Source organism: Toxotes jaculatrix, chromosome 1 (assembly GCF_017976425.1).
Source record: "Toxotes jaculatrix isolate fToxJac2 chromosome 1, fToxJac2.pri, whole genome shotgun sequence".
NCBI lineage: Eukaryota > Metazoa > Chordata > Actinopteri > Toxotidae > Toxotes > Toxotes jaculatrix.
This window is the reverse complement of record NC_054394.1, coordinates 12,430,708-12,457,012: the sequence shown is the minus strand read 5'-3', so window position 1 is coordinate 12,457,012 and position 26,305 is coordinate 12,430,708. Positions and strand designations below refer to the sequence as shown.

Sequence of the window (26,305 nt, the reverse complement as noted above, 5' to 3'; positions counted from 1 at the left end):
TTATGTTGATTCAGCCAGGGGGCATAATCAGTGCCTGCGCTCTGACATGCTGTTTTAATGTTGAATTAGTTTGCTGCCAACTTGAACAACTTAATGGACCTCTGTTGTTCCCCGATAGATCACACAAGAAATGTTCTGCATGTGTGCAAGTTTTGTTAATATTAAGTGCACATTATGTAAAAAAATGTATGTGACGCATCAGACGTGTAATAAATTCATTTGTGTGAATTTCTACAAAACTACTTATATGAGGATGTTTAAGATGAAAACAGCTGATAAACGTTTTCCGAGGGTATGAATTCAAAAGGGTCAGACACTCTCTCCTCTTCTTCAAACTGTAACACAAACACACGGGACAAGATGGAGGACAAATAACAAATATTAACAGTCTGCATAGATGTTATGTCTCCAACTTATACAGTTCTATATTACCAGAAACTCAGATTGCTGAAACTTTTTGGGAAAAAAAGGTTTACGTCACATTACAAAAATCAAATTCTCTTCTCTGAACGGAAGATAATAAACCTATTAAAACACAAACCCTCTTATAATATTCAAAAGTTGTCCAGTGGGTGTTCTTCTTTAAGGAGTACTCTTCATATGCGCTCCATTAACGTGAAACATCATGGGGATGTTTGCCTCATGTAGGTACTACGGCCTTATTTTGCCAGAGTACTTCCTGATTTAACAGATCTGTCCAATGATATTACAGTACTCACCTCAGCGTCCGCCCTCACCTTTGCAAACCAGCCAATAGTAGACGCCGCAGGCATTCTCCTCGCGCAGAGACCGAGCCACACAGGTAACTGAAAAAAAAAAAACTCCAGGGCTTGTTATGGAGTTCGTGTGAAAGAAACACGGATTTCCACCCTTCTTTACCAGTTAAACCAGTATCTCTGGATAGAACACACTCAAGTACTGCAACAGGTAGAGTGTCTGACCGCAAACTCTTTCGTGGCTCCTCTGAAAATAATCTCCCCCCTTTTTCTCTCTCCGTTTACCTCAATTGAGTTTCCAGCCCTTTTGTTCGCTCTTCTTATCACTTGGAAAAAGGTGAACCCTCGTGTTATTTTTATTTTAATCTTTGCTTTAATTGTAGTTTTTACCCTTGTGGTCCCTGATGGCTTCGCACAGTGATACTCTGGTGGTGTTCTTTGGGGCAACAGCTGGTGCAAATGGGGGTAAACTGGGTTCGGATGAGAGGGAAATAATTCTCTTGGTGTGGCAAATTGTGGATCTACATGAGAAAAAGGTACGGACCTTTCTGACCCGTTCGTTCGTTGTACGGTTTCTTATGTTCCCCAAGTGTGTTTGTGGCATAGTGTCTACCTGTAGTGGAACAGTATGTTTGACATTTAAATCAACATGGTGTGCTCTCTGAAAGCCGTCTGTAGCCTGCTTTTCTCTAATGCTAGCTAACGCTACATCAGTGCTCTGTCCGGCAGTCTCGTTAGCTCACCTTTTTTTGTACAGGTGTGCGACCAAAATTTAACAAGCAGGTGAGCGAGTGTAATTTCACCTAATGGAGAAAACACACCTTTTTGGTTTGGCATGTCAGCTTTATTGACAATTAAGTGCTTTTTGCAACTACATTGTCAATTGTTTGACCTTTTTTTTTTTTTCTTTTTAAGAGTTTATTTCCTGAATGTGGGGGCTATAGCCTATACATTTGCCATACAATTAGCATTTTCTTTTCACGCCTCATTTTGCTCCATGAAACGCTAAAATCCCTTCACAGGTCGGGAAGCTCCATAGATGTCTTGTCAAGCCCGACACTTTGGAGCTGACAGACCAGTGTAAAGAGGAGACGGGACTGACTCTGGACGACATTGTCAAAGCTGAGCCCCTGGACAAAGTCCTGCAACAGGTGAGTCTCACTGGTCAGTCTCCAGTAAGGAATGTTTACATATTTATTTCCCATTTAAAGAAGGCCTTTAAAGTCCTGGTTCTCAGTTTTTCACTCTAAGTTTGAAACACCTCACTGGTGCACTTCATTTATACATTAAGAAAACCACAGCAACAGCCCTTAAAATAACTTTGCTGTTGGTAACATTATGGGAAATTCAGAAGCTAATTAAACCAAGACAACTTTCCTCTTTGTATTTGCCCTGAGCGAGATGTGACATGACAAGCCTGACTTGGTATTAAGCTTTAAGTTAATGTGAGGAGTGTCAAATTTCATTGATGACCTTTATTTTTTTTAAAAAAGAAAAAAAAGGTCTTCCACCTGGTTGAGCTCTGTCATTGGTTTGGCCCTGACAGTTAAACTCTGCTGACAGTTTGTAGAAGCTAGGATGGGCAAAGCCTGGGGCATGTGGAGATAAGGAGGAGTCACAGGTCTAGTCTTGTCTCGGCCTGATTTGTGCTGCAGACATCTGGAAGGTGGAATGTTTACCTGGGACTGCACCTTGCTTTTAGGCTGCAGGACAGGCAGAAGGGCAGGCCTTCAGATCTATGGGCTACATCCTCAGCAGTCGCTCACGACAACTTCTTTAAGACCAAGACGTGAATTTGCTTTCTTTGCTTACAGGTTCCTCCCATTCCAAGCGATGTGTTTTGACAAAAGTGCTTATGTTGCCAAACATGTTTTTCAACCACCCTCACAAGAATGTTTGTTTGCACTGGGTGGACCTATCCCGCCCCTCCAGTATTTCATAGTGTAAAACCCTCTCATTATCATGCTGGACCACAGTGTTAGGGGTGATGTTTGGGCTGCTGTAGTCTGAATGCTGTGCATGCACAAGCAGGTTGGTTTGGGCAATCAATTAAAACAAATATTTTTCTTTAAAGTCTTTCAGAGGCTATAATGCAATGGTACTATGTGGGTTATGACATTCAGAGCATTACCTGAGACGGCTGCACTTTCATGGGAGTTTGGTCTAAATGCTGATGTCACTTGTGCCTCATACAGGCCTGGTAACAGCTCCACTGTAGGTTAGTTTGTGTGCTGAACCTTCAAATATTAACCTAAGCAATCAGTTCACTCTTTTCATAGCTTTGTCTCACTGGTTACTTTCTCTCTCTATTGGTCACTCTAAGATTAGTTTTATCCTTGTTGATACTGGGAAGCGAAGAAAGTGGGGATTTTTCCTGATAGTTTGAAAGCGCTTTATAGAACTGCAGTTTAGAGGTGTGTGTTTCACAGGTGTTTTTTGTTTTTTAATTTTAGATGGGGTTACCTATTGCAACTTATTCAGTGATAGTGGGGAAACAAGCAGCTGCCTCTTACTGGTGGGCATGTGATATTGATCTGTGCGGTCAGAGCCCCCAAGGACGCCAGTCACTTTGGTGAAAGATTTATTACTGTAGAAAAGGCTGGAGAGATTAGCAGGGCTTTCATACAGTTTGCCAGTTGTCCTCTATATTATTGTGATTGTTAATACATGTGATTTAATTTCATGAGCTTCTGTTACACGTTACAAATGTTACACATGCTTTTGTAGTTTTACATGTTGGTGTCATGTGTTCAAAGGAACCTCTGTCCATGTTTCTGATGTTAAGTTTCTGTCGCTCACTTTTACAGTTTGCTTACATGGGACCCAGCGACATGTTTTGCATGATGGTTTTCCCCTCCACACAAACTGATCACGTTGCATGTTTAGGAAATGCTGTAAACGAGCCAGTTTCAAGTTGTAGAATTAGACAGGAGCAAATGATTAGTCCCATCCCAAATTGTTTTTCCCAGTCATGTGCAGCAGCTCAGGGTGTGTCCTGAAGATCATCATACATTACATACTGAGCTACAATAAGAAAAAAATAATAATATTATTAGAGCCTTTATTCAAACAGGGAGGACCACTGAGAGCAAGCTCTCTGAGTACAGTGCATATTAAACAACTAAAGCACAGAACAGCAGTGCGTTCTAAAGCCATCAACAGGTTTAAGAGTTGGGGCAGGAGAGTGAATATAAATGCAATCACCATAAATCACCATACGTTATCTGAACAGTGTGCTTTCTTCATTTCGGGGTAAAACATGCCAATTGTCTATTAAAAAAGGCAAGTTGTGCTTTTCAGGGTTTGGTCGGTTCATTAACATGTTCTTTGAAGCACAGCTTGTGCTTTATCGAGCCTCACTGAGCGAGAAACTACAGTATGTATAGGAGGATGCTCGTACCCTTCAGTTAGAGACCCATTAAGAGTAGTTATATTTACTCCAGTGAATAGTAATAATAGAGAACACTATTGTATAAAATAACATCTGCATATAGATGATTTGTACTGTTTCTAACTTTAACACCTAATTCATTTCTAAAGATTGTGAATAAAATAGTCCGAGAATAGAACCTTGTGTTACACCTTTGTTAGCACTCATAAAGCTGGATTAATAACCATCAGACACAACAGCTGACTACCTTCGACTTTGAGTTGAGTTACTGATATTTGCTATTTGCTTACAAAAGCAGCCATACTGGGAGATGATTATTAACATGATACATCACATTCAAGGATGATTCATACAACCTGGATTTTAACACTGTGCCAAAAGGTTACAGAGAGATGACACACACAAATCACTCTGACTTGTTTAAACAAAAACATATGATGATAAAGTGATTGTAGCTCATCATCAGCTCTGTCATCTCTACTGGATGTGTCATCCACACCAAATGTCACAAATGCTTTTATCAAAGGAAGATCTTAAAAGAATTTTGATGTTGACTTTTGTGCCTGTTGCTACAATGACTGTGTCTGCATGCACCTTGAAACCAAGTTACTGGGAGACATTGGATTATGACAGGAAATTGGAGAATGTGTTTGTGTGGCTGCAATAATCAAATTATTTTCAAACTATCTTAGAACGCACATCACTCTTAACTTTAAAAAAACGTTTTGAGTTAAAGTCATTATTATGTCTCTCCAGTGAGACAACAGTTTTCTTAACTGTGTGCACATGAATTTTACACTATCTGATAATGTGTTAAATAGTACTGGAAACTATTTTTGTCATTTTGTCTAATGCAACAGACACTTTTCCCCCATCACACATCATTTTATTCATGTTTTTCGTCCAGTCACAAATTCCCATCCCCAATCCAAGCAATGGGACAACACATAATGTGTCAAAAAATACACTGGGGTGGCAGTGTGGGTTTAGCTTCAGGTGTCTTACAGTTACCACAGGGACTGCTCTGACACTCCCTGCTGCTCTTATCAGAGTTTGTTTCAACCACCACCACCTTACCTCACCTCTGCATACAAACAGTCCAGCTACACTGCAGAACAAACCCTGATAGGACCATGTTCAAAGGCCACTTCCTCCCCCTCATCTGTGGAAATGCCTTTCAGAGGGTAGAGCGAGACTGAAAGTTGATTTGAGAGAAATTTTTGTCAGTAATACTTGTGAATCCTGAAACAGTTTTGGAGAAAGAAATGTTGATTTTGAATTGAACTAGAGTAAATTACTTTTTCCTTCATATCAAAAGATGACATTATCATACAGGAAGACTGACGTGTTATCCCATTATAACTGGAAATGAGCAGCCAATTTTTTAAAAGCAAAGTGTGCCAAGTGTGCCAGGGCATGATAGTTGTATCACTGGAATAAAAAATATTATTTGCCCTTCTTTGTATTATTTTTGTTTGTTTGAACAGCTGGATTTTTATTTGCATGTTTTTTGGCAGAAAGTTGACTGTCATTGAAAATGAAATGCAGCACATTTAAGGTGGAAACTCTTGGACCTTTTTTCTGTGGTCTGTGCATGAGTTTGCACTAACAGGTTTGGCCTGTTGTCTCTGCCTGTCTGTTACCACTGTGAGATTTTTTTTTTCTTCCATTCAGCTTGTTAGCTCAATTTAAACAGTGATTTTTGACACAGAGGAGAAAAGGAGAGGGTGTGTCTTTATAACATTTGCTTTTCTCTCAGTAGTCCGGCTTCAGTAATTGGCCAAGGTGGAGCCTCGGGCACAGCTATGAGCAAACATTAGTCTTGTTATTACTGTAAACATGAAATTGTACAGTATGGTTGTGCTTAAAATGTGGTGCAGAATTAATCTACAGTACTTAAAGTTTTGGATTTTTGTGTTTACCTATAGAACAATGAAAGCTTCAAGTATTAAGTTGGGTTAGATAACATACCTGTTTGTTAGTTTTGTGAGCTTTTAGATACATGCAGCTGCCTGACAGTGCAGTTAAAGCTGAGTTGCCAAGGGCCCCCAAAAGTGTTAATTTCATATTGAATGACACTTGATATTTTGACCAAAGATTGTTTTCCAATTTGTTATTAATCAAGTGCAAACTGCTGTTGTGTACCTGTCCATGTGCGCACAACTCCTGGCCCGTATATACATGCCTGGTATGTAAGTGGAGGAATAGCTTAAAATGACCACAGATGCGTAATAGATAGGGTTATTCGAGTTTGCGTACAACCCAAATGACTCCAATCACCACTTTGGGGCCATTTGTATTTGTGTTAATGGGGCTCTAACACAATAGGCTTATCCTTCCGTTTTTGATGTTTAATTTCTCAATAATGATCCAAGCATAATTTTTTGTTTTGTATGCAAAAATGTGCACAAGCGAATTTAAATAGTTTCATTTATATCCTGATCACATGGGGTGCGAACCTGACGGAGGTACAGTGTTTGCACAGGTTTTGGCAGAATTCCCTTCAGAACTCGGTAAATTGGTACACTATTGTACTTTCAGTTTAATTAGACGCCAAACCTGAACAGTTAATGCTAAATGTGTAGTGTGTATTTCTCTGTGAGTGTGTGGTAGGGTCACCTTTCTTTCACTTCAGGCCCAGTCAACTGCGGGCAGTGTAGAAAGCAAAAGCTGCTGTGGTAAGGTTTCGCTGTGAATATTAACGAAACATGAAATTTCAGCAGTGGCTGAATGTATGCTGGGGAAACAGTGAACATAGCAAACCCATGTGATACTGTTTGGCAACTAACTATCAGATGCTAGCGTTTCCCACAGGTCAACACATGAACCTGTCCTTCGCACAGTGATACTCTGGTGGTGTTCTTTGGGGCAACAGCTGGTGCAAATGGGGGTTAACTGGGTTCGGATGAGAGGTAAATAATTCTCTTGGTGTGGCAAACTGTGGATCTATATGAGAAAAAGATTTTTGGTTTGGCATGTCAGCTTCTCAATATAAACAACACTTTATTGACAATTAAGTGCTTTTTGCAAATACATTGTCAATTCTTTTACTTTTTTAAAAAAGAGTTTATTTCCTGAATGTGGGAAATAGGTTATTTCGTGAATGCCTCCATATGTAAGTCCCACCAACTTACAGAAGAACTTTGTGGAGCTGTATGTGGATAGGTTACTGTTTCCCAAGGCCATGGCAACATGGAAATAGTACAGACTTGCTTGCAAATTGCTTTCCTACTTTTGATTATTGAAATGTGGCTCCTGTTTTTTTACATGACCTTGACCTGGAAAACTGCAGCAACATTTACAGGGTAAGGAGAAAGTGCCAGTTTTTTGTTTTGTTTTTGTTTTGTTTTACAACAAAGAGAAGGTGCAGTTCCAGTTTACAGTTTTCACATTCATCTTTTGAAAAGAACTTTGTTTTCTTTTTCTTTTCTACACAAACCTCAGTGAGCTGTGATCGTTTGTAGGGCTGCTGGTGGTCATGGGCCCCACTGCAAATACCCAAGCTGTTTTTTTTTCTCAGATCAGTGACTCTTTCATGTATTTGTCCAGCCACTGCAAAACTACCTTAATCTAACCCTGAAGCATTTGTTCCTGTGTCAGCAGCTGGCTGGTGCAGCCAAATAGCCCTGTATGTCTTTCTGACTGTTAAAGAGCGTGCCCCAACATGCACCTCTAATACTCTCTCACTGTCTGAAGATCTGTCATACATTGCCAGTGGCCATGTGAAACTAGTCAGCCACTGAGTTTAAGGTGGTCTTGTATCCAGATGGTCTGATTTTGCTCTCACAGAGGTGAATTTGTGGGTTTGGGTAAGAGGAAGAAACAAGCTTCTGAAGTGACCAGTGACACAAGCAAAAGGTAGTCTCTGTCTTGCATTGTGATACTGAGTAGCAAGTGAATATGAGTAGCTTTGAAGTCAGTATGACTTCAGAAAGGTTTCAAGATGTCAGTATTATGCAAAGTATTGTCCTCATAGCCTCAGATTCCTTATGACAGTAACTATGAATAATTATGTGTCAGCCAACGTCAGACATATGGATAGAGTCGTCAAAAAGATGGATGGTTGTGTTTGTTAGACCTTGGTCATGGTGAAATTTTAACTAAACAAGTGTATTGGGTTTAATAAGCATAATCCAATAATAATAATTTTAATCCATGGTATCCATGGCATGGTGGTATAAATCAGACCTGGTTCTTTAATATCAAACAAAGAAACAACTAACTCGCATTTGTATGTGAAAGTGCTACTCGTACCACAGATCTCGCTGAGAATCAACAGCTTTGTTTTGCCTGGCTACATGTTTTACTCCCAGTGTTTTTCAACCAAACCCTGATGTGAACATGTAAGCAGCCACTCCTGGCACACAACCTTAGATAATCAGATTTTACAGTAAGCACCCATCACAAAATGGCAGACAGCCAAAGTAAAAGAGCAGCTAGTAAAACATTTAGCAACTTAAGAGTCTCCAATAGTTTTCTTTGGTGTCCCACTCTGATGTAAAAAGGTGATTTCAGTGGGAAGCCCAAGCTGCTCTGTGTTTTATGAATGTTTATTTGGACACGTGTTTGCTAACTCTTAATTAGATCATAGTGCTTTTATATCTTTGTTGCTGTCAGTTTGTTTTGGAGCATCTACAACCCTACTGGTCAAACTTTTCTCACAGCTTTCATCATATGAGAATATTAATTTAGACTTGGCTGGTCTTGAAGATGAATCATCAAAAATCTAAATAAAATAATAAAAATATTCTTGGAGATGCAGTGTTTTCACCTTAAATGCCATGAGCCTCAGTGCATATTGATACCAAAGTGATGGCCTGTGTTGACATTTTAACACTACCAATAACAGGTTTACACAACACAAGGAATGGGACTTATTGAATGTGGTAGTTATAAATAAATGTGCATATGTGGGAGGTGCTGGTATTTAGGTTTTAGAATTGGGTGTTGTAGCCATCCGTTTACGTAAAGTGGAGACGGACAGGTTGGACTCGTATGTGTTGTTATTCCCCTTGCCTGCCTGGGACTGTTGGTCATGCTAACAGAAAACTGTGATCCTGGTGATTAGTCTTGTGATCATTCCTCTTCTTTGTCTGCTCCCTTTCTCGCTAGGCAAACACTAAAACCTGTTAGACAGGCCTCGTTCCTAACGAGACTCAAGCACACAGTCAAATGTCAAACACACCACCACCTTCACTGGTCTGCCTTTAGACTGAAATCTAAGGTGTGATTGTCACTTTCTCTTAATTGATGGTGTCTGCACAACAGATATTGAACCATATTTGACCCATATGTTGTTAAGACACAAAATGTTTGCAAATTAATGGGAATAATCCAAAATAAATTACCTCTTTTTTTTTTCATCTCTTAAAATACTTGTAGCTGTTTAAGTATGTTTGGATTAGATACTGACAGTCCCGCTTACATTCTGAAATATTCTCGTAATAAAATCCACGTTTAATTTTCCGTTCTCTTTCTCTTCTCGGTTTCAATATGAAGTTCCAGCAGTCAGTGTCATCAGAAGTGAAATCCCTCGGCAGGAGCTCTTGCACACTCTGCGTCAACAGTCCCCTTGTCATCCGACAGGCCCTCCACCCCGAAGCTTCCAAAAAGGTAATAGTTCACACTGTAAGATTTTAATATTTAAAATCCAAAATGAAAACATGTATCCAGTAGAATTTTATTTTCTTGTGCGAAACGCCTTCGTTGACTTAAGTGTTTTTTTTTTGCTGTTAGAAAATGTTGCTTTGCTTAGCTAGACCTTTTTGTTTTTGACTCAGTGGCTGAGCACTAGTGTGCCATGGTCTGCCTCAGAATAGGAGATTTTCATCCTGTTGTCTTCCTGCTTATTACTCTGACACAGGATGATATCAGCACATATGTACCTTTTTCTACTCTGTTTACTCCTTTTCACCTCTTTGTCCTTTAACTTCCCCAGCATATCAAGTATCCATATCAGATTGCCATACTGTCATACTGCCACACTGAATCATTTCCTTTTTCTTCCTGTCTTTTCAGAATCTAGTCCTTCCTGAATGTTTCTTTTCATTTGTGGACGTGAGAAAAGAGTTTCACAAATGCTGCCCCAGTGCCGGCCCTGTGCAGAAGCTCACCCTCACCTCCATGTTGGAATGTATCCTTTGCTAGTCTGTGCACTAAAACTGTTTTTGAAAGTACATCGTGTTGATATTCTGTGTTATAAATACTGATTTTAATCATAAATTTGTAGGCAGACACAAGGAAAATCATTCATGTACACCATTTTGATAAGTAGAACTATATTTACAGAGCACATCAACAATTTGGTTCAAGTTTGTTGATGTAAAAGATGCACAAAACAGAGGGAAGCATCATGTAGTATAAGAATGTGCAGCTAAAACTGGGAAACGTCCTTAACTGTGTGTACAGATGTTGGTCTTCCTGCTGTGTCAGAACAGTTGGTGGGTGTGAGGGAGGTGAGAAGCATGGTGCAGCTGACGCTCTGCATCCTGGCTGAGCCCTACAGTAAGTAACTGCCAGAGTTTCTAACGTGAACTGACATCTGGCCTGTGCAGAGAGAGCAGAAGAGTACCTGGCCAGAAATATAGAAGGATCACTGAATTGAAATGCGCTGTTATCAAGCGCTTTGACCTGCGTGGTGGTTTGGATTCTTCCAGCACTGTGACTGCCAAACTTAAGTCTTTGCACTGTAACACGACCCATGTTGCATTTTTTTAATGTCATGGAAACTGGAACAAAGCCCAAATGCTTACGGACAGGCCACTTTTAAAATAGTTTGTTGGTGTGGTAGTTTGTTGATCATTGAACAATGTCTTGATTAAATTATTTGTAGTTAAGCCATGCACCTGCTTTTTTTTTTTAACTAGATTTGTTTTTGGTAACCCTCTCATTTATCATTAGAGGATTTAAGTCAGTATGGATGGCTGTAAGATGATTTCAGATACGATGCGCAAATAAATCAAACTTTAATGAGTTTGTCCCCGCTGGCTTTACCCCCTTAATAACAGGCAAGTATGGCTTTGGATGTGATAAGTAACTGGAATGCAGAGTGCCCAGAGCTCACTTTCCCAAGTGAGCCAAGTGTGTGTGTGAGTGAACCTGTTCACTACATGAGAGTAAGAACATTGTTTTGGACCTTCAAAATCCAGCAACGCATTAAATAATACAATTTTCTTTTTTTTTTTTCTTTTTCTTTAATTCGTTATAGATCACAAATTCTCCTGTGTCGAAACTGTGAAATACAAGTTCGATTCCGGCACATGGTAAGTATGAACTTTTCATTTTATCTCACTGCATCCGTGTGTGTGTGTTTTTGTCTCACCTACCACACCCGTCTGTAAACAACACTGCTGGTGTTGTTCACAGACGGACAACCCCCTCTAGCCGTTTTCAGACTTCAGACCTGAGGACGACTAAGGGGCTCTTAACATTGATTACAGCAACAGGGAAACCACAAGTGTGTCATTAAAGCTGTCCAACTTTGCCATCAAGTGCTTACCAGGCTATCTAGTAGCAGAGCACCAAATCCTGCTGTTCTCAGACAGCCAAAAGCCTATCACCTTGACAACCCGCTGACATTTAATCTTGGGAGTGTGTTTCTGTGTTTAGCACTTGCTGTGAATGGCCTCTGTGTCTACAATCTTTGGACAATTTGTTCAAGTTTAACGAGAGCGATGGAGGTGGTGATTTCTTTGTTTGTTTTTTAACATATGTTAGTCTGTGGAAAAGCCTTTAATAATCTATTCTAGTCATTGTTCCTTTACTCATTACTGTCAGAATGTCAGTCATGTGTTTTTTCTCCCTCCACATGGTTTGTTGTGCAGCAGTAAGACCGAGCCGGTGGACAGTGAGACAGTGATCAGAGCGCGGGGGCTCCCATGGCAGTCATCAGACCAAGACATTGCTCGCTTCTTCAAAGGCCTCAATATTGCCAAGTATGTCGGACTTGATGGGAATTTTTTGCTTTGTATAATCACTTGATCTTCTGCTGTTGCAATACAAACTACACACTGGGATTAGAGTGCTTTATAGCAATGTTACAACCCAATGCTGATCTGTTCACGTGCACAAACACCCACATGTATAGCTCCGGTTTGATTTCTTGTGAGTGTTTGTAAGAGAACCTGTGGCACTGCTGAACTCAGTTCTGATAAAGATACCATCACCAGCCTGTTGCTGAAGTTTAATTCCGTGTCTCCATATCATTCGCTCTGTTCGTACTCATGTTATCTGTTCACCTGTGTTTCAGGGGTGGCGTGGCCCTGTGTCTTAATGCTCAGGGCAGGAGGAACGGCGAGGCCTTAGTTCGTTTCATCAACTCAGAACACAGGGACCTTGCCCTGGAGCGCCACAAGCACCACATGGGCAGCCGCTACATCGAGGTTAGGTTCAGCATTTACCTCTTGTTCGCTCATTTGTAATGTGTAGTTTTGCTTTGTGTGTTTTTAAAAAATGTATAGCTGAACAGTGGTCCATTTTTTGATATGTCCTTGGGGAGTCAGTGTGAATCCCAAAAAAAAGTCTTGAGTCAAACTAAACTATCCTAAAGCCACTTTGGGGTTTCTGATGAGGCATTTAATGAAGGACCTCTGGCTCAGTATTACTTTGAAACTGTGATCACCACAGATCACCACATGGCTGTTTAGTTTGTTTATCGCTGTGGAGATCTATCACTTGTCACTTTCAGGTTGAATCTGATCGTGTATCTGTATGAGTAAAATTGTTCTTTGTGGTTTTCCTCTTGTCTTCTCAGGTCTACAAGGCCACAGGAGAGGAATTCCTCAAGATTGCAGGAGGTCAGATTTCAGATTTATTTTTTTTCCTCTCCTCTCTTCTCACCATGTTTGTATGAAGTCTCATGGTGAAAGGACTTCTTTTAGTGTGTGGTAGCCTTCTGTTTCATGGCTTTCCCGCATCTCTGAGGAAAAACAAAACCCTTCCACATCTGTAAAAGAGCAGCTCTTTAGTGACTGTAAAAGAGAGGATCTCATTTGCGCTTCGGGTCTCTCTCCTGTTACCTGTGTCTTTGCCTCATCCCAGTGACTCTCCAGGAGATTATCTTGGACTAATGAAAGACGCTTTGTGAGGAGCTTCCCTCACTTCCCCCCATTGCTTCCTCACCTCCTTGTCCCCAGCCCAACCCCCTCAGAGGCCAGTTAGAGAGAAATTTTGTTCTTACAGCAGCAGCTCACCTGTTCTCAATTCTAACAGCAGCTCACCTGTTCTGCTCAGCCTCGAGCTCCACTCCCCTGAGACAGAGAGGGCTGACGGCCGGCAAAAAGACCGGCTCAGTGCTGATACAAAGATGGTGTGAAGAGACAAAGGCATAGCCCGGGGCCTCTGGACCCTAGAACAGCGGCCAGCAGTAACACAGAGCAGAGATAGCAGACAAAGAAACGCAGTCACCTGAAGCAGATAGTTTACAGTGCCTGCCAGTCTAACTCTGGACTTTACTCAGATGAGTTAAGATCAATATAGATTGACAGCACATTGGACTTTAAGCAAATAGTTCAAGCAGACAAGACACAGCACCATTTATCAATTGAAAAGGAAACCGTAAACATGTAAATAGATGTGTAATACAAAATATATTAAATATTTAGTGTATTAGGCAGCGACATTGCTGTTTTGGAATGTGAAATTTGATATTGTAGCTGTTTAATTTGAGGATTTGTTTGACTTTTTACCATTGAGTTCAAATAATAACTATGGGCCCTGAGTCTGGTTTACAGTAGAGGAACAGGAACAGTAATTCTGACTAGTTGGTGAAACTGGCCCAATAGATGACAGTCACATCTTGTGAGAGGAACTCTCTAGTAAGTCGTAGTTTAGTGTTTAATCGTACTGTATACTTTTTACTTGCTGAGAAAGCGATCAAAGGAAATGTATACATTAATTTCTGTGAACGTCCTTAAGGTCAGTTGGTTTAGGACTGGTTGGTTTTTCTTCCTTTATTTTATTTAATTTTTTTTTTAAATTAAAACTCTCGCCCCGAACTACTAAGGCATTTTGGGAAATGTTGCATATATAGAGACAGGACTCTCCTATGCTACCATGGCTAAATTGGATTTCTGTGATCATTGCATCAATGTTATATAATAGCTTGATTGGTCAGATATTTAATTTGCCAGATTAGCCACATACATACATTCCTGTCTGGTCATTTATTAGCTTCAGGGATATCAGACCAGACCGCCGCAAATTTGTGTAGAGATGTTCATGGCCCCAGGAGCTAAAACCCTCTGTCTTTTGTCCAGGTCCACCATGAGGCTGACATTAGTTATTTCATTTACTATTTTGCAATATAAAACTGAACATATTTTGATAGAGGATTTTATACATATCAGCCACTGCTAGTGGGTTGGGCATGTTCACTCAGCAGACCGTAGTTAAAAACAAAAATATGAAATAACTACAAACTTGGCTTGTTAACACTGACACTGAGATGGTCTTATTTTGCCCACTAGCTGAAGCCAAGTGTTTGATCATAGCTGTCCTCTGCCTCTAGGTACATCTAATGAGGTGGCCCAGTTCCTGTCCAAAGAGAACCAGGTGATTATCCGTATGCGGGGGCTGCCGTTCACTGCCACATCCCAGGAAGTGCTGTCCTTCCTCGGTCCCGAGAGCCCAGTTACAGATGGTGCCGAGGGTCTGCTCTTTGTCAAGTACCCCGACGGACGACCCACCGGTGACGCGTTTGTGCTCTTCTCCTGCGAAGAATACGCCCAGAATGCCCTAAAGAAGCACAAGCAGATCCTGGGGAAGCGGTATATCGAGCTGTTTCGGAGCACTGCGGCTGAGGTGCAACAGGTGAATTCTTTTAGTTGTATGGGCTGGAGAAATGTTTGAGCTTTAACTTTTGTCATTACATGAAAAAAACATGTCAGATTTTAAAGCTTACTGCTGGAAAAATGTACAGATGTGCTGCATCAAAGGATTCAAAACAGATGTAATATAAGACACAAAGGGCCTGTTGGTGTGAAAGAGTTGTTTTAAGCTCCTCTGTGCAAAATGTTGGGGAGATGTGTTTGTGTTGAGCACTTGCATAAATATCTGTTTCAGAATACATTAAGACTGGAAACATGAAGTGGGGAACTTGTGGTTTTCTGTTTTAGACGTAAAGCAAGGGCATGTTGTTCGTGATTTCTCTTTTATACATAACAAACTATCGTAATAAATATATAGACAAATCCATGTATTTTATTTTCTTGAAATTTAGGTTCTTGGAAAAGCTGTTATAAAAAGGTCCACAACATCAGCTTCCCCTGTCAGAAAGTTTCAAAACAACTGATGTCATGACAACGTAGAGAAGTGCACAAACATGGTAGTGAAAACCCAGACAGCCAATAAATCAGATGGTTGTGGAGTTTGCGCAACTCAAAACATCTGTATTATTGCACAATGTATATGTTCATTGTTTTTAATCACCCTGAGAAACAGGTTTTTGTCCCTCAGCCTTTTCCTGTTGGTTGTGAAATGTAAATAACCATTCTCGACTCAACCCTTGTTCATTTTTCGGTATTTTCTGTATTAAACTTTGCGCTGCACGTCCAGATAAGTTAAAAATCAAGCCTTCTGTTATCACTGCTGGAGATGTGTGAAATTAACTTTGATGTCCTCGTCTCATTGGCGTGTTAGTTGGTGGAGATTTCAGGCATTTGAAGAAAAGGGTAATGTATTGTCCTTCCTCTTGTGTATTTGCTAGGTCCTGAACCGCTACATGTCCACACCTTTAATCTCCACACTGCCCCCTTCTCCCATCGTGCCTGTCCCAGTCCTCGCCACGCCTCCCTTCCTTCCAGCGGCCAGCAGCACTCGCGACTGTGTTCGTCTGCGTGGTCTGCCCTACACCGCCGGCATTGAAGACATCCTGGAGTTCATGGGAGAGCACACCATTGACATCAAACCCCACGGAGTCCACATGGTCCTCAACCAACAGGTCAGACTGGTTGGGACTTGTGGGCTCAGGCACGTCACTGTAAAGTCCCTCGTTTTACAACTAAGTTAAATGTCATCCCCAGTCACCGTCTGTAAAGTATCTCTTTGTCTTGAATGACTATAGTAGGAGGAAAGAGTCTGAACAAATTTAAATTCTGAAAGCATTTAAAGTAAATCTACATCCTGATATTGTTTCCCAAGTGCAGCAAAAACTAAAAGAAAAGGAGAAAAACGTGGAAGTGCAGCTCACTTTACTACTTTATGAATATCGTTTGCTTTACAAACTTAATTATCTTTTTTTCCTCCAGACAAACTCACACATCCTGTAAATATGATGCCATTCACACTGTCCAAGAACCACACAAATGCAGCATTATACTTATAAAAATGTAGTGGTTCTATTATGTATTTTAACAAGTATTCTGGATCTCAATCTTTGACAGATTTTGGTAAATTTAACTTTATTTCCTGATCCTTGAACAATTTTTAACCAAATTTAACACGTAACTTTTGCTTTAAAAAAATTCCACCTCCTTTGGAATTGGTTTTTCAGATTTGTGCTGTATTCTCATGCACACTGTTCTTTTATTTATTCTGGTTTTCCTCCTCCCGCTTCTCTGCAGGGTCGACCCTCTGGCGATGCCTTCATCCAAATGAAGTCACCTGACAAAGCATTTATGGTGGCCCAGAAGTGCCATAAAAAGACAATGAAGGACCGGTATGTCGAGGTGTTCCAGTGCTCCACAGAGGAGATGAGCATCGTGCTGATGGGAGGAACCCTGAACCGCAGCGGCCTCTCTCCTCCACCCTGCAAACTTCCCTGTAAGTGATGTTGAGGGACGTTTGGATTTGTAGCCACACTGGTGGTTGTTTGGTCGTTACACCACTTTGGTTCAGGCTGAAACATGTCAACAACTTTTGGGTGGATTGCCAAGAAATTTAGTACAAACCTTTATGTCCCCCCTCAGGGTGGACCGTAATAACTTTGGTGATAGCTTAACTTTTCATCCTTTTTATCCAGTGTTGTGGTTTTTGACTGAATACCTACAAAACTAATGACATTTCCATTAACCTCCGCTGAACATTTCGTTTAGTGCAAATAAGCCAGTGATAGTTTGCTAACACACTAAACTAAGATGGTGAACATAGTAAACATTACACCTGCTTAACACCAGCATGTTGTCATTCTTGGCCTGTTAGCATGGTGACATTTGTTTTTACCTGCTATTGTTCCTGGGTACACCCTCACTGAGCCGCTGGCGTGACTGTGGAGTCTTAGTGTTATTGTATAAACCTTTTGTTTTCCACCTGCTGAGAAAGAAGAAATGGTGCATGAACTAGCAGACGCACTGTTGCTGCCTGCAATGTGCCACTCGGCTCCAGTCGATCTGGATGAAAACAAACTTAATTCTCCAATGTCGTAACCTAGAAACAAAAAGTCACACAATTATCACAAAGTTTCACATACTCAGAAAGCCCAAAATGAAACCAGATGACTCAGCTTTGCCTCTACAGTTGGCCTCTGCACTAACCAAAGCAATGGACCAATTAATACAGCTCTTGATTTTTGGAGCTTTTATTAAATGAGTGTGTTTAAACCTTCAATGTAATAAGTAACTGTAATCTGTTTATTTCTTTAATCGTACTCTATATGTCTGTGTCTCTGTCTCCTTCTGAAACCGTGATGCCAGTGAAGACTGGACTGAATACAATTTTTAACTATGCACTTTGCTCGTTTATGGCTCATATCTGTCCTTAGTGCTGAATGGAGATTAGATTGGGATTGGCAGCCACACAAGAGCACGTTCAGTTATTACTTTTCCGTGTGCATTTCTTTTTAACAATTACGAATAAACATTTCTGTACCATTTTTTTTTTTAAGATCTTTTTTAGACACCTGTACTTACTGGTAATAACAGCTAATGTTTTTTTAACACCACAAGTCACAGGATTCTGGGTCAAACAAAACAAACTATGGTAATTTTGATAACAAAGTCAAGTAATAATTGGTCTGTGAGCAACCATGATCTGGTTTCATGCTGCACACACCATGAGTCTGCGAACAGTGAAAGGAGTTGGGCACCTTGCTGAGCAGTTGGAAGTGTGCAGCCCGTCGCCTTCAGCTAACAGCTCACTGTGCCTGCTGCTTCTTGTTCCATTACTCCCTGCAGTATTTTGGTGGGATTGCTGTAAAAGTTATCCCACGATATGTTCTTCTAACCCCAAAAATGTTTATTACACATCTGCTCACTTTTTTGGCAAATAACGAGTCCCGCTCTGTTTGTCAAACTCCATTCAAGTGTCAAGACATGCAGCTTGAGCTGGAGATGGTGGGAATTACCTTTCTCAGCAACATGTCTCGTCATTTCTGAAATACTCAACATTTTGTTGGCAACTTTTCTCCGTAAAACTACTTCATAATAAAGTTAACTTGTGTGTTGCAAGTTCAGTGCTTTTAATGTGAAGCTTCATCAATAGGAAATGTTTGGTTTGCATTTGCAGAAACTTAAAACAGCATGTTTTTTTTTTCCTGGCATTGTCGCCACAGTCATCCTCTTTGTGAAACTGAAAATATATAAATTCTGCAAAAGTTTGATCAGTGGGCCGTAGGTTCAGTCACCGTTGTGTTACCTAATTTGACGATAGATTGTGACTTAACAGACGTGTTTAAATCACAAACTTTGAGCTTGCCACTTTAAGTAGTTGCCTCTGGAATGTGGTGTTTCGTTTTGACCCATGTTCTAACGAGAATTAGAGTTGAGGTCATTTCTTTTTTTCAAGTAATTTCACCCGAACTGACCTGGAAATAACTCATCCACTGCAAGGTCGGCAGTGATGTGTGTCACCGTGTTCCAGTCAGCACTGAGGGAAACCACAGCTGCCCACAGCTTCACACTGATAGTGGCTGTTTGTATGTAAATACCTCCATACCATCATTTGTGTGTGTTTACATTGTGAGTCCGACAACGTGAAGGACACAGGAAGTTTTGGTTAAGTAAATGCCCGGCACACAGAAGGTGGTTTTTGGAGCTTTCCATTCTGATTTGTTGTTCAAAGGAAAAATCTCTTATGATCTGTTTTTGTCAGTAGCAGCCTTAACCATACTACGTATTTCAGTGTGTTCACTTATTTTTTTTGGCAAGTTATTCTCAATCTTTTTCTGAGAATACTGAGTTTATTTCTCAAGGTTTTGTGCAATTTTCATTTGTCCATCTTAAGTCTGAAACGTGACATCCGTCAATACTGAGGAATATATTGTAACACAAGATGCATGTTGAAATCCCCTCACAGAATGTCGAAACTTATCCTATACTTCTTCATACTACACTTCTCTACTGGCAGGATTGTGCGTGAGCGTGAACACAACATGTAAATGACCAGACTTTGGATGGATCTCTGTCTCTCCCTATAGGTCTGTCTCCCCCCACAGCCTATGCTGCCTTCCCCACCCCACCTGCCATTCTCTCTGAGGCTGCCCTCTACCAGCCCCCCCTGCTGGCTGCTCCCAGACCTCCTCAGACCACTGCACACAGCCCTGCTCACACTCTGGCTTACTACCCTCCTCAACCACACCTGTACATGAATATGAACATGAACTACACGGCTTACTACCCCAGGTTAGTGCATCTTCATCAGCTAACTGGGTAAAAAAGGACAAAATATCTGTCATCTTCTGCTTTGAACTTCTTCTTCTAACTTCTCTCACTTTTCTGCTTTTCTTTTCCTGGGCCTCTCTCTCTCTCTCTCTCTCTCTCTCTCTCTCTCTCTCTCTCTCTCTCTCTCTCTCTCTAGTCCCCCAGTTTCTCCCTCCACAGTTAGCTACTTTGCAGCTCCACCTGGAGCAGTGGCAGCGGCAGTGACAGCCCCGCCCCACCCCGTCTCGGCCGCCGCCTCTCCTGTGCTGCCCCAGCCTGGCGCCCTGGTCAGGATGCAGGGTCTGCCCTACAACACCGGAGTCAAGGACATCCTCAGCTTCTTCCAGGGATACCAGGTCAGTGCGAATGAGGCCACAGATTAATAAAGTGCATTGTTGTGTGCAGGGCTGTAGGTGTCACATAAAGATGATTTAGTACGGAAATTTACAGCCATATACTGAAAAGGCTTGGCACTCAGGTTTACTGGCATAGAGAAAATAGAATGCCATGTTGTTATCACGGTAATGTTTGTAGGTGAGGAAAGGTTTTTCCACTGAACGAATGATTCTATCTGTATTTATAAAATGCTCACACTTTGGATTAAAGCTGCACCTTCTTTCCAGAAGGCCCAGTGCCATGTTACAGTAAACTGTGCCAACCATTCATAGCAGCCACTTGACGATGATGGTGACTTTAAATGCTGTATAACAATACACAATGTGTGTATTTATATTTCATTGATGATGATCTCGTCGCACAGTCTGCAACCCCAGGTGGTAGGACCAGTGAGCTCATTTCCACTGGTGCTTTTTATTGCTAAAATCACACCACAGTAGTATTCAGATAAGGGATGTGTGTGTCTGGGCACCCCCCACCCCCGACCACCACCACCACAACCCCATCCTTCTCTGTGTTTCCCTTTTTTTTTCACTGCTAGCTCAAATTAGATGGAGTCCTCTGAAGCAGGTATGAACCCTGACAACTGTGGTTTCAGACGTTTTGGCAAGTCAGGGAGGGAGAGGGGTGGGGTTTGAGGTGGAGGGGTTGTGTTGTTGTGGCACAGAACTTGATTCTCCTTTTGGTCTTCATGGCTCATGTCACTGGTTAAACTCCAATGCTATCAAGATTGTGTGTGTGTGTGTTTGTGTGTCTGTCTGTCTGTGTGTGTGTGTGTGTGTGTGTGTGTGTGTGTGTGAGAGAGAGAGAGAGAGAGAGAGAGAGAGAGAGAGAGAGAGAGAGAGAGAGAGAGAGAGAGAGAGAGAGAGAGAGAGAGAGAGAGAGAGAGAGAGAGAGACCTTATTTAGGGGCTTGACAGCATCAAATTTCTTTCTTTCAAACTCCTTTTGAGTCGAACATGGGAGAACTGTACATGCTAGGATAAATGCAAGTGTGTGTGTGTGTGTGTGTGTGTGTGTGTGTGTGTGTGTGTGTGTGTGTGTGTGTGTGTGTGTGTGTGTGTGTGTGTGTGTGTGTGTGTGTGTGTGTGTGTTAGAGAGGGAAAGTAATGCTGACTCCAGTCCTGACTGTTGGCTGAACTGCCGTAATTGTATCCTGAATGGAGTGAGTGTGTGTTTTTCTGGCTGCAGTCATGTCTCACACACTGGCCCTGGGTGAGAAAACCGTTCCCACACCAGCGCTGGTGTCCTTTACCACACAATCCCGTACCAAATCACCCTTTGTGGTTTAAATGAAGGCTGTTCTGACAGTATTTGGTGTGTATATGTGTGTCTCTCTCTGGTTTGGTGTGTTTATGTCTTCCTCCAAAACCTGGAGTATTTTTGAGTGCACACTTTTGCATCTTTTGTGTATCTAAAACTGTGTACTGTCATTTGTGAGACAACGCGGAGGCCTTCCCACGCTGACTGTTCGTTCATTATTATGCTGTCTGTAGTACGCCCCTGACGAGTACAGCGGCGTGGTTCAGATGAGCGAACAGGCCAGGAGTCTGATTCAGCCCAAAGAGTGGCTCTGTCTTTAGGGACTCACCCCAAGGTAAGAAGAGCCTCTGGACCAGAGAACCCGGGTGGACAGAAAGGGCATGTCCTAGACTTAACTATCAACTCTATGTTTAGTTTAATGCACAACATTCAGAAATAAGAGGATAATGGACTCACTTCAAAAATAGTCAGTAAACACAGAGCCAGTGATTTGCAAGTCAAAACACCTAACTTGTAAACCCACTGGTTCAAAATGAATTGCAGTCCATCTTACAGAGACACAGCTCCCTAAATAAATATTACGGCCACTATGGACAATTCATGGGACTGAAACTGCAGCTCGAAAACGTTATTACTGCTGCAGTGGAGCAATGTTTCTGATGAGATTAAAGCACCACGACATAACTCATCATACTCAAATCAGCCACATTATAATTTGACAGGACTAGTCTGAGTAGGAATGCCCGATCTAGCCATCGAGGTTCTGAGCTCCTGACCCGGCATGTCAGCCTGCTGCTTCCCAAACAAAGCTGCTTCATAACTCAAGTCTTTCCTGTGAGGCCTGTTAGAGGAGTGCTGAGTCTGGATTCCTGACAGATGTCTAAATGGGACTGAATATGCTGTACATAAAACACAGAATGTATGAAATTACACAGTCATAATTTTTTTTACCTTTGATGCGGTTGTGGTGGCTGACTGACTCTGTGCCACTGCCGTATCTTATCCTTTAAAAAAAACCAAAAGAACTGATAATCAGTTCAGTTTTACAGCTAATTTTTGCGGCACCACTGCCTCCTGCAAATAATTTGCATGTCGTATGATTTGAATCCCACTCTAAGCAGGAAGTTTGGTTTTAGCACTGTGAGGTTTGGGTGTCGCTATAAATAAATATGAAAATGTATTATCTAAAGATCAAATGATCAGATTGAGGGTCAGTTTCTCTGCATCTTTGAGGCATTTGTGTAAAACAGATGCTCTTAGATGTAGATGTCCATAATGTTTTGTATGTTCTGTGTGTGGTGGACACTGTTCTGCAGCAGGGACAGATAGTCGTCCCATACAGGGCCCACAGTTTTCCATTGAAACCAAACACAGACTTCTGGGACATCATGACCCGTCCCTGCTCCTCCATGAGGGTGAAAACTATTTGTATCCTCATCCTCAAGGAAGTTTATTAACCTTAGAACTTCCAAATGTGGTACATTACAGATCTTTTTTTTTTTTTTCAAGTTCATCTTAATATTTTGATATTAATTATTAATATTATCTAAAGAATTAAGTCAGTAGGATGAATCCATGTTATAGTTCACCAAATTACACAGTTAAAATACCAAGCCAGACTGAACATTGCTTCTTCTAACAGAAGCATAGATCTTGGATCATGACAACATACAAACAGCAGTGCAGTATTAGTTGGTCCTGATTCAGCACTCCTACACTAAACCCCCGCATGACAATGGCTTCTCAATCAGATCCTACTTCGCTACCTCGGCCATTTCCAGTGGATGGTATCCTAAACGCATTATTTCACTCTGTCTCCTTCTCTCCTGCTCTGACATGTGATTGTCTAACATGTTGACGTTACAGATTTTACTGCTGTCATTGCTATGATCAGTGTGTTGTCTCATATGTGCATGAAAGTGTTTTTTGAACTTGATTTTGATGCAAGATGTGGATGCATGAAAACTAACGGATAATTAATGTGTGTGGCATCACAGTGGCTTTCAGGTCCTCTGGGAACAGCATGTACTCTACTTTTACCCTTTAAGCTCTGCCCATTAACCCCCCCCCCCCCCAACCTAACTGGACCGGTCTGATGAGATGAGGTTTCCCTAGGCATTTGCTCATCCTCAGTTTTGTGGGGGCTCCCCCTGGTGTTTTCATGCTGCAACTGCATGAAATAAAATGTTACTTATTTTCACGCGTCACTGTTTTGTTCTGTTTTTTTTTTTTTTTTTTCCCGCTTTTATTTATCTGCAGCTCCAACCAGATGCCGTTCTCATCTTGTACAACTTCAGTGGCCAGTGCAGCGGCGAGGCCTTGATCACCTTCCCTAGTGAGGAGATCGCCAGGCAGGCTGTAGCCGAGCGCTCCAACCACCCCTTCTACGGCCAGCAGGTCCACTTGGTCTTCTGTAACTGACCACTAGCCCACTGTCTGTCTCCTCCTCCCTCGATTTAACCTCCCATCGAAGAGCATTCATCTCCCAGCTTCCCCATAAAACCTGAACAAACTCGATGAGTTTGATCCCAGTTTTACATAAAACACCTACTGAAACTTTTACCATTTCTGTGATCTGCCATTCGTTAATAGACACCTCACACTGCTGGCCCTGACACTCCAGAAGCTGTTGTTGGAGTTTGATCATCCACAGGTGAAGCAGCACAGGTCATTAAAGCTTTGCCTCGTGCTAATGACTTTGTGGATGTTGTGCATAGCATTACTGTGTGTTTGCACCTACTGTAATAGCTGGTTGTGGAAAGGAGATGGTGTGGAGCCTGGACAAATCCTGAACAGTGGCTCTGTGAATTTAAATGCTCTATACACTGTATTTGTGCTCCCGTATAACTGGACAGATTTCCATCCTGAAATGCTTGAGGCTATACAAACCACTTCTGCTCATACTCTTTTCTGTACGTTGCTGAATTTTCACTCTTGACCACTAGATTTTGGTTTATGATAGTTGTTGCTATTTGTGTTCGCTCTGTGCAACAAACACAGATGCGTGTATGTGCGTGCACAATGTTTATTCATTTGATGGTCTCCAGTGGTGCCATTGAAAAGCTGATTTAAAAAAAAAAAAAAAAAAAAAAAGCCATAAAGACTGACGGACTACTGAAATGAGGAGTGTATCTCAGACTCTTTAGCTATCATTTGAATTCATTTGAACTAACCTTGAGCTGCAGGGACTGTTAGTTAAAACTGTATAAAACTCTGTATAAAGCATTTATGTCTGACGTATATCATCCCATTGAGACCTTTTCCAAGCACTACAGATTTGTTTTTTTTTTTCTTGCTCCAATCAATGAGTTAAAGAACTGCTCGTCCGAGTAGCATGATGAACTTTTTATTAATCCCATTTCTTTACAAAAGTAGATATTTTGTTATTAAATCTAAAAAGGACACAGATGTATCCTGAAGTCTTTTATAATGATCAACCTCAGCTGGTGTACAGTTTCTTTTCTGTGTGTTTTTTTTTTGGTTTGTTTCCAGACTATTTATAAATATCAGTCTGTAGCATCTTTAATTCCTGCTTATGACCGGAGTACTGTGGTAAACCTGCATGAATTTTCCTCTGATGAGACCTGTTGACACCCGTCTTAGTTTTTTTCCTCATCTATACTGTGCCTACATTACCCAGAGTGCAATACTGGTCCAAACAGGGCTAGGTCAACCTCTGGTGGCAGAGGAGATACTTCCTTTTTGTTGCAAGGTTGAAACTTGCTTGAATTTAGCTCTGTGTAAATTAGATAAACACTGTAAATGATAAAAATGTTGAAAATGATCCATGTTGCATTTGGTCTCATTTAAAGAGATGAATTCATAAGACATCAGTAAAACTAATGATAACATGTTACCCCCACATTAAAAAAAATCTTTCCATAAAGGGAAGAAATACACTTTAAAAGATGTATGGACAGTCTTTAGCTTAGCATGCAGTGTGTAATGCAGTTATTAATAAAGGTAAAAAAAAAAAAAAAAAAAAAAAAGCACATCGGCAGATGAGAAGAAGCTGCTGTCAAAGAAACCATAGCAAAAATAAAAGTTGAAATTTGAAAGGAATAAAAAAGGTCACTTTATTAGGTACACCCGTTCAACTGCCTGTTAATGCAAATATCTAATCAGCCAGTCACATGGCAGCATCTCAGTGTATTTAGACATGTAGACACGGTCCAGACGACCTGCTGAAGTTCAAACCGAGCGTCAGAATGAGGAAGGAAGGTGATTTAAGTGGCTTTTAAAGTGGCACGATTGTTGTTGCCACATGTGGCTGCTGTATTTCAGAAACTGCAGAGAAAATGGTCCAAAAAAAAGAAAACATCCAGTGAGTGGCAGCTCTCATTGGATAGTTCAAAATGCCTTATTGATGCCAGAGGTCAGAGGAGGACGGCCCGGATTTCTTCGGGCTGATAGATATACTTTATTGATCCCCTAAGGGAAATTGTTACGTTACGTCCATCCCCTTATAGCCACAGTGTACCCATGTTCTGATGGCTGCTTCCAGTAGGATACGGTGGATACGGAAAGTATTCAGACCCCCTTAAATTTTTCACTCTTTGTTATATTGCAGCCATTTGCTAAAATCATTTAAGTTGATTTTTTTCCTCATTAATGTACACACAGCACAGCATATTGACAGAGAAACACGGAATTGTTGAAATTTTTGCAGATTTCTTAAAAAAGAAAAACTGAAATATGGCCAAAAGTATTCAGACCCTTTGCTGTGACCCTCATATATTTAACTTGGGTGCTGTCCATTTCTTCTGATCATCCTTGAGATGGTTCTACACCTTCACTGGAGTCCAGCTGTGTTTGATTATACTGATTGGACTTGATTAGGAAGGCCACACACCTGTCTATATAAGACCTTACAGCTCACAGTGCATGTCAGAGCAAATGAGAATCATGAGGTCAAAGGACCTGCTTGAAGAGCTCAGAGACAGAATTGTGGGAAGGCACAGATCTGGC

The 26,305-nt window shown here is 41.2% G+C and overlaps 1 protein-coding gene across 4 annotated transcripts; it reads left to right on the top strand.

Annotated features, from left to right (window-relative positions):
• Positions 1–800: 800 nt before the first annotated feature.
• Positions 801–25,326, top strand: esrp2 (epithelial splicing regulatory protein 2). Of its 4 annotated transcripts, XM_041031485.1 has the most exons (17): positions 801–927; positions 1,100–1,252; positions 1,739–1,867; positions 9,607–9,720; positions 10,126–10,240; positions 10,516–10,611; positions 11,315–11,369; positions 11,931–12,041; positions 12,356–12,488; positions 12,860–12,902; positions 14,615–14,916; positions 15,812–16,045; positions 16,668–16,866; positions 19,457–19,661; positions 19,837–20,035; positions 21,571–21,671; positions 23,597–25,326. In XM_041031485.1, exons 2-16 carry the CDS (start codon positions 1,121–1,123, stop codon positions 21,655–21,657), a joined length of 2,154 nt encoding a protein of 717 aa, XP_040887419.1. In that variant the 5' UTR covers positions 801–927; positions 1,100–1,120; the 3' UTR covers positions 21,658–21,671; positions 23,597–25,326. The 4 variants fall into 4 exon arrangements, with proteins under 4 accessions (XP_040887419.1, XP_040887495.1, XP_040887342.1 ...); XM_041031561.1 differs by lacking the exon at positions 801–927 and having other exon boundaries at positions 935–1,252; positions 11,934–12,041; XM_041031408.1 differs by lacking the exon at positions 801–927 and having other exon boundaries at positions 935–1,252.
• The last annotated feature ends 979 nt before the right edge of the window (positions 25,327–26,305 follow it).

Coding starts and splice junctions, on each gene's coding strand:
- esrp2 (XM_041031642.1), top strand. CDS start 1,121: ATGGCTTCGCACAGTGATACTCTGGTGGTGTTCTTTGGGGCAACAGCT. Junction 1,253..1,738: donor TGGATCTACATGAGAAAAAG/GTACGGACCTTT, acceptor ATCCCTTCACAG/GTCGGGAAGCTCCATAGATG. Junction 19,662..19,836: donor TACACGGCTTACTACCCCAG/GTTAGTGCATCT, acceptor CTCTCTCTCTAG/TCCCCCAGTTTCTCCCTCCA.